Source organism: Meleagris gallopavo, chromosome 10 (assembly GCF_905368555.1).
Source record: "Meleagris gallopavo chromosome 10, MGAL_WU_HG_1.1, whole genome shotgun sequence".
Classification (NCBI taxonomy): domain Eukaryota; kingdom Metazoa; phylum Chordata; class Aves; order Galliformes; family Phasianidae; genus Meleagris; species Meleagris gallopavo.
Genome location: NC_139413.1, coordinates 15,501,670 through 15,515,214, shown reverse-complemented (window position 1 = coordinate 15,515,214; position 13,545 = coordinate 15,501,670). Strand labels below are relative to the sequence as shown.

The following is a 13,545-nucleotide window of genomic DNA, read 5'->3' as shown; positions in this document are numbered from 1 at the left end:
TACTATCATGCAGTCTGCCTTTTCACTTTATTCACTTCCATGAATATTACAATTATTTCCATCAGTAATACCAGATAAATATTCTGTATGTCATCAGCTAGTAGGATATACAATAATAATTAATCTGTGTATCTAGATCCATAGCAGAAGTTTTCTCAGAATAGAACTAAAGCTATAGTGCTCAATCCCAAAAGATTCTGTAAGAGTTAGAGCCAAATCTTGTACTGTTTCTTTATTATTAAAATAAATGAAGTTACAGAATTCAGCCAAACATTGTTATGTACGAGGTTTTCAAAAACTGCACATAATTCTGGATGCTCTGGTTCTTGTTTTCTGACCTTTGTAGGCTCTCTTCCAGCTCTTTCAAGCATAACTCATGGTGCTTTTCATCCTAAAGAATAAAAAGAAAGACAACAACTTAGAGATAAAATGCAAATCAAATAACAGTGTAATAGAGTTAGTACCTACAGTTTAGAGGCCTTATTTATCCATTAATGTTTTCAGAGGCTTTACAAACTTGAGATACTCAAAAGGACCTCAGGGTATAGAAGCTTTGCTTATGCCCAGTCAAAACCAAACTGAACATGCTTGAATTCATTTATAATCCAAAAAAGACCTGGGATTATAGAGGCTAACCTCCCCAAAGAAACAGATTATTTGTATGTTCAATATTAATGCACCTCATTATAGAATGATACTCAATTTACTACTTAACATAAAAGTATATTATGGTTATTTACTTGCTGAGTATGATTAAATTTCATATTCCTGTTCAGCAAGTGAGACTTTCTGGGCCAAAAGACAAGAAAATTTCCTTAATTTTTTATTTAACAGTAACATAGTAATTTCTTACTATGAAAAAAATATTTGAAATAGTATAAATTACTGGCCAGTTTCTGACTTCATTTTAATGTTTTTATCTTAGGGTAAATGCAATCATTAGTTGAATTATACTCAGTGGAGATAAAAATAAAAGCATACCAAATGCAGAACAGTATCTCTGCATTATTTGAACCCTTAAAAGAACTTGCACTAATTCCGATCTGTGATTTCAATCTTGAACACTTCAAGTCAGAGTACAGAATCATGTTTTAGAGGATCTAAAAATGATAATGTCTTGTATTGTCTTTTATTTATTATAAAGAGCTTGCATTGTCACTGATTGTTGGACAAACGTCTACCAAAACTTTAACCAAAGTCACTATTAATAGAAAATGTGTAGAGATTTTCTGGATTAGTTAAAAGAACAGATTGTATGTAGCACACTCCTTCCATCCTTTTTTTTTTTTTTTTTTTTTGGCTTTCAGAGAGTATTATCCATTTAGCAGTACCACAGGTTAAAAAGGTAAGCGTCTACATATCAAAGCCTAGATATTTAACATCTTGTCTCTTTGAAAAAGCAAAACACCCCTTTTCTGCTAACTACCACAACATCAGTATACAACTGAAAGCTTTGCATGTATTCCTGTATGGTAAAATGTTTTTATCAAGTCAGGGCAGGGAAAAAAAAAAAAAAAAAAAAAAGGCTGACAGACAGACAAAAAGGGGAAAAAAAAAGATACCATTATGTTGTTATGAAACACATATTTTCTCAGATATAGTTATGCTTAATGAAAACAAGTTATCTGAGAGGGAAATTACATCTTCATACCTACTTTATGATTTTTATTTTGTTGGAAAACTGGCCTGAATAAGAAATAACCTCAATGTTATTCCAGTTACTTAATAAGATAAACCAGGCATTTGTTAAACCTGTTAAAAATGTCAATATACAAAATAAATTGTCAAGTTTAAATAATTTGCTGTTCCTCAGCACACTTTTTGTACTAATTAATTGTATTAATTATTAATCAATTGTATTAAAAGTTTGGTTTTCAGTAAAAGAAACATTTTGGAAATGATGATGTGATAGTTTAAGTCATAAACAGTATTCTTTACTCACACGCTTAAACGCACAGAGAAGTTCTTTTTTCTCCTCCTGCCTCTCTCTCACTTCATTTTCAAGAACGAGCATTTTTGTCTGAAGGGCTTGTTCTAAGTATGACATTTTTTCAAATTCTTCAGTTACCTAAATTAGCATGAGAGAGAAATACATTTACTTGTATTTAAACTCCAAATCAAATTATTTTCTTATACCGTAGCATTAATAAGGATATTTCCCCATTCCACCATTTAACATCTCAGCTATTTCCCATACACAAAAACTATATAAACCTGGAAACTCTTGCCTGAATCTGAATGAAGTTTCAGTTTGAAAAAAATTATAATATTTACAAGAGGGAGCAGATTTTGCAACAAATTTATATGGGCACTCCAACTCTTTTTTTTTTTTTTTTTAAACCAAATCTATACTCTCACATAGCACTGAGAAAAGTAATACTTATTTTTTCCATGCATGATTAATCTGAGATGGAAATCATAGCCTCACACCTATTTTAATATCAAACAATACAATGCACTGAAATCTAAATTACTTCATTTTCTTCTCCATTTGAATTAGTGCCTGCATCCTTTGTGTTAATAATAAATCTTTGCTTAATATTAAAAGCATGCAAATTCTTGCTCTAAGATTAGAAAGATTTCAGCACTAAAGTTCTTGTGAACCAGCTATTCCAATGAAAATAAGAAAACTCCATTGTGTGGGATTTAACCTAACCAACTTTATGTTGGTTAAAGCATTTTGATTTGTCACAGAAATGATGATGAAATGTTGGTCCACTCTACTTTGTCATTAATTTCAATAGGCTTTTATTCTACAAAGATATTGAATGGTGCAATTGACATTTCAATAGAATTCCAGGAAACTTCTAGCACTGTTCCCTGTAAGCAAATAATCTCGTCCTATTTTTCTTCCCAAGCATACTTATTTTTTTAATGCCATTTTCAAGTAGAAAATTGCAATCAAAGCTAAGAGCTGTATTAAACCATTAGTACCGTTCTTCTTCCTTCCTCCAAAGCAGATTCCAGTTGTTTGGTTAAACTATTGTACTCCGCAATTTTCTCCTCAAGCTGCAATTTACTGCACTGAAGACTTTCATCTTCTTTTCTGATCAGATATGCAAGTTCTTCATTCTGAAATTCCATCTTTTCTAGCATCCTTTATGCAAAAGGGTTTAATATGTTATATTTCAATATAGTTAATAGCACAGATCAGTCAGTCCAATTTTTTTTTTTTTTTAATTACCTCTTAAGATGTTCATATTTCTTCTGAATGTTACTGTTTTCTTCTTCTAAGGAATGATTACCCACAGAATTCACACCATCTTCCTCCTGTACAAATAACAATTCCTTTCTTGTTGAAGGATTTATGTGAAAGATATCACAAAGTAAATTAAGTATGCCTAATAAAATCCAGTCAATCTAGTTTTGAGTTCAAGTACATATCTTACACTCAGGTTTTTGAAAAAAATAAAATACTAAAAATTTATGTGAACACTTAAGACTGAAGATATGCTGTGTAACAAAGTGAAGTCCTAATGAATGAATATGCTGCTCATATAGCCTTGTATATTAAGAGTTGGCCATGTCTATATCCTAGTGAACTTAGGCTTTAAGGCTACAGCAAGAATAAGTTTCCTCACCACTACAATCATAGGAACCATAAAAATGATACAGCATACACACACACACACACACACACAGTTATCATGGAAGAACAAGGTTGTACTGACAAAGAATTTCTGACAGTAGTATGTATAATCAAGAAAGGCAGCTGAGTTCATAAGAAGAGACTGAAAACAACAAGAAGGCAAACTGTCCTACCCCCATCCAGCATCCAGACTGACAAACTTTTACATGGTTACTTTTAAATCTTGTGAACAGTACCAATGAGATTACTGCTCTTGCTACCATCCATCAGCATGAGGGCAGCAGTAACATTTCCATTCTGCTGGTACCATGATTTAAGGACAATCTCCATCATTTACAGGACTACATCAAGCAGTTCCATTCAGTAACTTGAGCTAACATGGCTGAGTTTGCTTATATAATTATAGGCCGTTCTATTAACAGACTGATACTAAAATACACTTTCAGCAGAGGGACAGTAAGCTGATATCCTGGTCCAGATGAGCCCAGAAAAGGACTTTGCACATGGTCCAGTTTCTTCAAAAGGAATTTTCCTAAAATCTAATCATATGATTAGAATATCTAAAGGAGATAACCAAGATTTACTGCCAAAATTTAACTGCTGTTTGCTAGACTAGTTATACTCCCCAATTATTTCACTATACTCAGGAGAATTTTTTTTTAATTTATTCATAAAAATGGTAGTAAAACTAAAAATACAGACATAATTTTATATGTGCACCTCAAAACTAATTATTGCTTAAGTAATTGACTAGGCAAAGATAGAATTATGAGCTTCTGAAATGACTATTTATAATGACAGAAACAAGCAAAATTTGATGCTATAACGATGATAATGACAGGAAATTGGAAAAGAAAATCAAGATCGACATTTTAAAGAATAAAGAATAAAGCATGTAGAGACACATAGAGGCTCACTGCATTTCAGCTGAAGTCAGAATGTCTTCCACACAGGAAAATTAAATTTTTTCCCCACCCTACTGATTCAAACACCTGTGTCATTTGTGATAGCAAATTATTCTCTTCCAACCCAAAGCACAATAAAACAAAACAGAAGAGGAAAAAAAGCCCAAACCATGGAAATGGATGCCACGGCTAAGGAATGCTAAGAAACAGTTGGATTCAGGCCTTAAGGAAAATAAAAGCATAGTGTTAACATGCTGCTAAAAATAGAAAATATTTTCTTAAAGCAGATAATTCATTTTTTTTATCCACCTTTATAATGTATTCATTAAAATCATAAAAATAAAATGCATAGCTATTTTTCTGAGCAGATATTTTCTGGTTTATGAATTAGTCATTAAAAAACAAAATGAATGTAGCACTAAATTATTCCACAAGATATAAACAATAATTAGATTTGCATATTTATTTTCAGAGAACAATTCTGAAAGACTTATCAGGACATAACTATTCTAAAGGACACAGAATATATTAGATTAAAGATTCAAAATAGAGAAGTGAACATAAATAACTAGAATTTCTTCTCCCATGCTGAATTAATGTAAATACACTTGACAATGCTTTCTCAGCTTCTGATTTATGAAGCAAACAAAGGAAATAGCTTAACTATTATAAGCGCTAGTAGGAAAAAAATATTCTGGAGACTTTCTTCTACATAATTTCCTCATTTGTCTCTAAAAACCTGGACATACAAAGCACCTGAACCTGTGGCTCCCTGGGAGTTTCACATTTCTGTGCGTTGATCCTTTCCCAGTACACAAGATTTTCTTGAAATCCTTGCAGTTTTCCTTCAGCTGCTTTCAGTAAACCACAAACGTGTTCTAACACCTTCAACTTAGGCTCTGATCTGTCCCTCACCTGCACGGTTTCATCACAGTAGAAAAATTTAAGTCTAAAGCCATAAATTAACTGTTATGATACCTAACAGCTTTCCACAAAAGTAGTACATCTAAAATTCTACACGAGTTGCATAGTCATCTGTTTCATCAGAAAACCCAAAGTGACAAGTTCAAATCAAGAATTTTCTCTTATGACATGCTGTTGGGGACTCAGTAACACTGATAACGAACATTCACAAAATTACATAAGTGTTAGCAACATCCATATTTCGATATTTATCATACTAGATTGTAGAAAATTGCATGCAAACAGCAGCTTACAGGAAAAATTCTAGCAAAATTTTGCTGTATTTGAAAAGACAATAACTGATGCCAACTAAAGCTGCATACAATGCTGCACAAATATTATCTGTGGGACCAGAAAATATTTTTCTCCATTCTGTAGATGAATCAAGGAAAAATAATGAGTATAAAATAAAATGAACGTTTGAGGTGCTGTTTGTTGAGAACTAATTCTATTCTCTAAAACCACAGCAGGCAACTGAAAATCTGACCCTGTTTCAACCCTGTTGCTTAAAAGCATATGCAATGTTATGAGCAAGCGATGCTGATGCTTAAGAAAGCAATAACCGTGTTCCAGTGTTCAGCTCCACCTGCTGAAAAACCTTAAACTTGTCTCTGTATTGGTTCTCGCTTTTGACTGCTACATAAATCAAGCTTATACCACTGAACGGTCTTGCAGTGGGCATTTCCCTACACAACTTTCATAGATGCTCTGCCAAGAGATGTAGTTTAAAAAACATCAACAGAACTATATTTTTTAAAACAGTGATGGAACGAATTCTAAAATAGCAGCCCAATCCCTTAATCATTTGTCTATGAATTGTTTTCTTCCTAGCTATTTGCAGTTGTGTAGTACCCAAAAACCACGCACTCAAAAGTTAGTAAAGCACTCAGTGCATTAAAATGAGATTTAACATGGAAAAATAAGAAGAGCCAGTACCTTGTTACTTCTATTAAGCGGGTTGCAGTAACATATGTAGGATCAATGTCCTACAGAACTGTTTGGGAACACGCTATATTACTGCTTACCTCATAGTCTTCTAAGCATTTGCTTTCTCTTATACTTTTGTTTTCACTGAAGACTGTTTTATACCTGGATTTCAATACTTCTACTTCTGCTTGTAGTTCTTGTACCTAGGACACAACATATTTTTACCCTTTTTTTTTTTTAATCTAGAAAAATAGAACTATTAGCATTGCTTCTATCATTCTCAGTGTTACACAACTATTATAATACCATGACAACAAATGTTTTATTACAAATAAAACCTTTATGATTTACTCAAAACTTTTTATAGATTTAAAACTTATGTTTGAACATATGCTATTCACCTGATTTTTATAGTGTTCAACAGCGTTTTCCTGTAGCTTGGTCTTTTCTTGCAGACATAGCAGGTCATTTTCTACAGAAATAGTACTGACTTTCAAAGCAGCAAGGGAAGCCTTGATTAAAACATGGGGAGGAAAAATAAAAAACAACAATGAAAGACACTAACAGGTTGCCCAAGGAGGTTGCGGATGCCCCATTTCTGGAGGCATTCAAGGCCAGGCTGGATGTGGCTCTGGGCAGCCTGGTCTACGGGTTGGCAACCCTGCACATAGCAGGGGGGTTGAAACTAGGTGATCTCTGAAGTCCCTTTCAACCCAGGCCGGTCTGTGATTCTATGATATGATTAAAACAACTCAATCTACGATATATTACTATCAAGTGATCTGAAGAAATAAGTAGTACTAACAATTACTTATCCTATCAATAAGAAATGACAGTCCACAGCTCATTTATCAGCTTGTAGGAATATTTACTTTGGAAGATAAATACAGTACAAAACCTGGACATTTTTAAAAAATTGTATCAGTAATCAAATTCAATTCTTGTGTTTGTGAAAATTTATTTTATACTAAAGAGAACAATTTCCAGGTAAGCAATTTTATATCCACTGACTGTAAAACTGACATCCTGGTTAAATAGAATGACTAGAAAATCCTGTTTCTGGCTTTGCCATAGTTTTCCACTGATAAATTTTTAATATCTCATTCCACTTACTGTGAAGAAAAAAAAAAGCGTGACAACATTTATTCTACAGGTTTGGGATCTCTAGACAGAAGGACAAAAGCAAATTAAAGTGGTTAATTTGTAAATGCATCAGAAATGCAAAGCCATTCCTCAGTGATTTATATTAATCTCACCTTTAATTTTTCATTTTCAAGATAAATCTTCTCATTTTCAGAGTTAACAGAATTTAGCTTTCCAAGAATTTCCTCACTAGTTTTTCTTCTGAATTCCTCCTTTCTTTTCAGGTCTTCAACAAGGCTTGTGATCTGCCTGGTTGGATAGCAAGAAATTCCATGTAACATACAATGTTCCCAGAATTCTTGCTGTGCAAATCAAATTGTTCCTTAGGACAAAGTACTTCATTGCTCTTATTTCATACGAGAAAAAAAAACAAATACGTGGGAGAACACATTTAAACATCTAAAGAAAGCAGTATCTGTTGAAACAATTTTTTTCCAAAGAAGATGTGATCCAACAAGGAAGTAGACCTAGCTTAGTTGTAAATAAATGCATTACCTAGAACACACAAGTGTACTTCCAAGGCAAATATGCGTATACCTACTGTAAAAAAAAAAAAAAAAAAAAGGAGCGATACTGAATTTTTGAGGAGTCTATCAGACAATGTCCTAATAAGTGCTTTTCATGTTACTTTAGGAATAGTACTTTCCATTATTAAAAACAGTAATTTGTCATTTGTCCCTCACCATTTTTTTCATGTTAATGAAGTTAAACAGTGAGAGTTATCTCACTCTTTAGGTAGCCATATGGTGTCTAGTACCACAGGCCTTGATAGAATGGTACATTTCAATACAGACTTGTATTTCCAGTTCAAATACAAATGGCAAAAAACAGCAGTGAGTAAAAAGAACACTTGAAGAAAGTATCATAGATGTTTTCCTTTTCCTCTTGTTTCCTAGATGCATATGCATATACAGTAGACCATAGCTGCCTAGACAGATTTTCAACCTCACATCATTTACCTGTACTCCTGTACATTTTAATTTTAAAATATGCTGAAAATATTTTTAGAAATAAGAGATTCTGAAACAAAAATCAAGTAATCAAGCCAATTTAATTTGACTTGTTATGTGTTTGAGCATGAATCAAGATCTTTATAAAATAAGCATTCTGCATTAGTCCAAGCATAAAAGCACTTACTGATTTCTTTTGCTTTTTTGAATTAGAGCCCATATAAAAAGATATGTAAAAAGTTAAAAGATAATTGTCATTGTCTGACAAAGATGGCATATTCTTCATCTATATTTCACTGCTTGAGTAAGATTGGGCAGTTTTGTCTTGCTTTTTCAGACAAGAGTAAAGTGTTCAAATGTGCATCTGCGAGGAACTAGTAGGGTGAGATATTAGTGGAACCAAAATAATTTTGCTGTCATTAGTCTGCAGTACAGCCTGGAAGCCCAAATAAGACATTTTTATGTTGCAACAGATGCAAGGGTCAAGACTCAAGTTGTTGAATAATTAAGTAAATGATTCTGTGAAACAGCACAATAATCTCTAGCAAGCTCCAGCTGAAAGAAACTATGCAGGGGAAGTAGCAAGTTCCTCGCTTCTACAGAGGAGTTATTTAAAAAACAAACAACAAAACAACTTGTGATATGAAGCTAGAATTCTAAAACTTGTTCTGGTTTCTAGCTGCTAAATTCTGCTCAGAATTTTAATACAAGTACATAAAATTGCTTTCACTGTCAATTCTAATAAGCTACTAAATACCAAATTTCTGTGACTGCAGAAAATAAATTGGATCTTCGCTAGTTTAACTTACTTCTTTAGGTCTTCTGTCTGAACTGCTAACATTGTCTTTTCTTCTACCATTCTATCATGCTGTTTTTTCCAGAGATCAGAAGCTGACAGTATCTCAGACAATTTCACTTCCTACAAAATACACTAATTACAAATCATGTATCATAAGCATGCCACAAGGAGCACCATCTCATTCTACAAAATCTTCTAAACAAGAACTATTTATTGGAACTCTTTAGTACAAAGCAATGTAAATTTTGTCTTACTATCTCAAAAAGAGAACAAATAAACTATCCACATTTTAAAAAATTCAGGTGTAATACAAACTTACTTTCAAAGTGTAGACAGTTAAACATAGGTACTGTATATCAACTTCAGAATGTACCATTATTTAAGATGAAATACTTCTTAAAACAAAAGTGTCTCCAAAACATCTCTTCTACATATAAACTAATACCAAAATAAAATTTTTTCAAAGCATTTCAAGAATTAAAAAATACATAGCATAGAAGAAATGCAAGGTTACATAAATTCTAGTATGTTGGTTACTGCTATCTTGAAAGTAAATGATGTCTTTAATGCAAAGAAAACAACAGTACAACTACAAAACGCTACCAGTTCAGGAGATAAGCAAATGCTACTCCTCTGTACTGCTAAATGTTACTTCTTACAAAGATCAAAGAAAACAAATTATTAATCATATCCAGATATACTGACTGGAAAAATATTCTTAATACAGGCAAATCCTAAACAATGGCAATGCACAGAAGCTGTGATAACACTCTTATTAGGAAATCTAAATAAGTTGTCAGAGGTCTCAACACAGTCCTGATCCAACTGATCTTTTTCAAATATTACACACTGTACACAGGTGAAGGGCAAAGCAGAAGCCACCAACAATTCGAATTGAAGTCATGTGCTTGGATATTTAAAAAGCTCAAAGCAAGCAGCTTAGAAATAGAAAGCTAAGCATCCATATTAGACACCATAAGCTAATAAATAAAGACTTCAACCCCAATTCTCATCTGACAGTATACCATTCTTTTGAGCTTAGCTGTAGCTCCACAAAGGTCTAAGAGAAAGATCAGAAGATGCATAAATGAAGCTGATCAGACTCCGCTCACTTACTATGAAGTGTACAACTGCCTAAAGACATTCACTAAATTTTAACAAAACAAAAGCTATGAATACAAGAATGGTTTGCATGTCTCTTATACCAAGCTTTTCCTTAACTGAGGAACAAAAATAAGAGATGCAAACAATCCAACAACAAACTTTCCTATTCTACAGAGGTGAAAGTCTCCCAGTTATTCAATTTAACACAGGGCAACACTGGTCAGTGTAATTACTCACACGTTCTTTTACTCTGGAGGTTAAATTTTCCACAGCTTCTTCAAAGCATTCAGTTTTTCGTTTCTGGGACCTGATTGCTCTTCTCAGATCAGCCTTCTTTTGCTCACTTGTTTCCCTCAAGGCCAACATCTGATGCTTGTAGTCATCAATTTGAAGTTTCCACTCTGCTATTTTCTTCTCTAGAGTCTGCAGCATAATTAAATATCAACTCTTTTCAAACCCTACACCTTATAAATCTGTCTGTGACGTATCATAATTAAGAATAGTAATTGCATTTATAACCTTTTTCCATTAGTATCTCTGTATCTGAAATCTTCTGGTTGACACAAGGAGTTAGTCAACATTTGTACTACACTAGGCAAGAGAAATTACGTGTTGGGAAATTTGTTACAAAGATAAGCAAGATAAGAGGTTGAGGAGGCGTAGAAACAAACAAGCAGGAGCAGGGGGAAAGACATCAGTCTAACCATCACCACATGCTCTTTGAAATGAATGTCAAATTTCTGTAGATGACACAGCACTGACATTAAACCCATTCCTGAAATGGGAAATGGAAGTGGTTACATCAGTGCCTAGTTATTCATTTTGATGAATATCACCTCACATTACATAATATAAATTGATGTAGTCTATGCTCTGAATCTATAGTGAGCAAGCACATGGATAGGACTGAAGATCAGTAAAACTGCAAGTGACGTTTTAACATGAAAGTCAGGTTTTGGATTTGAGTATTTTAAGTCAAGAGGACAGGAAAGACCAAGGTATTTTTCTTAATATATGCACTGTGTTACGATCTGTTATCAAATGACAATTTACCCTTTTCTTGCAAAATCTACCTTTTTCTCATGCATATAATGGTACATTCTAAAAATGAAATAGAATTGTCTAGCAAACAAACTTTTTCTGAGAGTTTCTTATGCCTTGTGTATATTCTATGTATATATGCTGTATACATACACGATAAAATCCACACTGGATTCTTCAAGAATTTCAGATACAATTATTTTTAAAGGCTCTATATCTTGCCAAAAACATGCACAAGTTAGTGGTTGCCAGTAACTTATCATAAAGAAAAATGCAAGTTCCATTCATCTCACTTGCTATTCTTTTGCCAAGCTATAGCAGTATATACACACCAGTAATATATATATTTTTTTCCTCAAGTCACTGATAAATATCCTAACCGTAAGAATGTTTAGAAATGTCTTTTTCTTTTTAAAGTTGATTCTGGATCTAACATTTAACTTATGTTCTACGTGGAAGACCATAGCAACACACAATTTACCTAGTAACTATGTTAATCTGCCAGATTTATCTACCAGCTGCTGTAAAATGCACATATTATGCATTAGATGATATCTGCCAGTAGAGGTGCTGCTAATGAGTTCAAAACTTATCCACAATCAGTGGAAAATTTACATAGTTTGCCATGTGAAAAGTGGTCTTGGCTTACTAGGATTTAGTCCCACTGCCCTGCAGTGAACAGGAACATCACAGCTAGATCAGGTTGCCCAGGGCCTCATCCAGCCTCGCCTTGGAAGTCTCCAGGAATGAGCCACCAACCACAACACTAGGTAATCTGTTTCAGTGCCTCACCACCCTAACTGTAAAAGGCTTTTCCCTCATATCCAACCTAAAGCTACTCTCCTTGAGCTTAAAGTCACTTCCCCTCATTCTCTCACCACAGACCCTGCTAAAGAGTCTGTCCCCTTCTTTCCCGTAGCTCCCCTTTAGATACAGAAAGGCCGCTGTCAAATCAACTCAGTGCCTTCTCTTTTCCAGGCTGAACAGTCCCAGCTCTCAGCCTGCCCTCATAGGAGGGGTGTTCCATCCCTGAGATCATTATTGCGGCCCTTCTCTAGATGCATTCCAACAGGTCTTTGTCTCTCTGCATGTAAATATATGCAGGAAATAGTTTTCACATAAAACACATGACTTTCAGGAAAAACAACTTCAGTGAATAGAGAAACTGAAAAAATTTGAGTCTATGTACAATCTTTCTTAACTATTGATTTCAGTAAATAACTGTTATCTCCTGTTACAACCACAGGGGGTCAGAATCATATAAGAATGAGTGCTTTGGGCATTATTCAGTGACCAAGGCAAATTTAAACAGTGAATTAATTTTGTGAGCTATTCCAATCTTTTTCCTAAGTACTAACAAAATAATCTAAAGGATTTTAGCTGTCAACTGATAGTAAAAGAAACAAACAACAATTTTATACAAAGATTCAATGAAAATACAATTATTCATCAATTACTTTTTCCAGGTTCTAGTTAATAAAAATGTAGTAATTCTAACCAATGTGCTACATAGTATGAGAAATCAATTTTTATTCATAGGAAAACAAGGAACACAATCATACATAAGTGTTTTTTTCCTCTTGCAATTGAGCTGAGACAGGTTCCTTAACAACTTCAAATTTGCATAATTTCTAGGGCGATGTGTGCTACTAAGAAAAAAACTGAAAATTAATAAAACATTTTTCAGCCAAGGTTTTCTCATTTAGGCCTATGTTCATTACTGGGTTCAAATACCAAAATCTGAGACCACTTTCAACTCCGTTACCTGCCCTCTGACCTTGTCCTTCTTGACGTGTTCTACAACAAGCATCTGCTGCAAATGCCCAAATTTACCTTTTTTTTTTTTTTTAAGAAGTGGAAAGGATTTCACCTGCCTTAAACACAGTGAGGTTAGGAATTAGTCACAAGTGTATCAGTCAATACTAAGAGGATTATTAATTCCTCCACAATTTATAAAAAGAAACAGGTGCTGGTCTGTCACAATTGTCTCAAACAACTTACAGAGGAAAACTCATTCTGGGACTTGTCTCTCTCTTCCTAAAGCAGTTTTCATACACTCAATATGAAAGATATCAGTCTTTCAGATAGTAAAATTAGGTGAATGCAAACACTTCTATGTCTGCT

The 13,545-nt window shown here is 33.7% G+C and overlaps 1 protein-coding gene across 6 annotated transcripts in view; it reads right to left on the bottom strand.

Moving 5' to 3' along the window:
- Positions 1-217: 217 nt before the first annotated feature.
- ODF2L (outer dense fiber of sperm tails 2 like) overlaps positions 218-13,545 on the bottom strand; it is a 63,731-nt gene continuing 50,403 nt past the window's right edge. For 3 of the 6 annotated variants that reach the window (XM_085232399.1, XM_085232400.1, XM_085232403.1), the window contains 9 exons: positions 10,618-10,803; positions 9,287-9,396; positions 7,641-7,776; positions 6,786-6,896; positions 6,483-6,587; positions 3,185-3,270; positions 2,935-3,097; positions 1,943-2,068; positions 218-391 (listed from right to left, as the gene is read on the bottom strand). In XM_085232399.1, the coding sequence (XP_085088525.1) occupies positions 263-391; positions 1,943-2,068; positions 2,935-3,097; positions 3,185-3,270; positions 6,483-6,587; positions 6,786-6,896; positions 7,641-7,776; positions 9,287-9,396; positions 10,618-10,803 (1,152 nt within the window). In that variant the 3' untranslated portion in view covers positions 218-262. Of the gene's footprint in view, positions 392-1,942; positions 2,069-2,934; positions 3,098-3,184; positions 3,271-5,250; positions 5,410-6,482; positions 6,588-6,785; positions 6,897-7,640; positions 7,777-9,286; positions 9,397-10,617; positions 10,804-13,545 lie in introns of all 6 variants that reach the window. The other 3 variants (XM_085232404.1, XM_085232401.1, XM_085232402.1) reach the window with 3 other exon arrangements.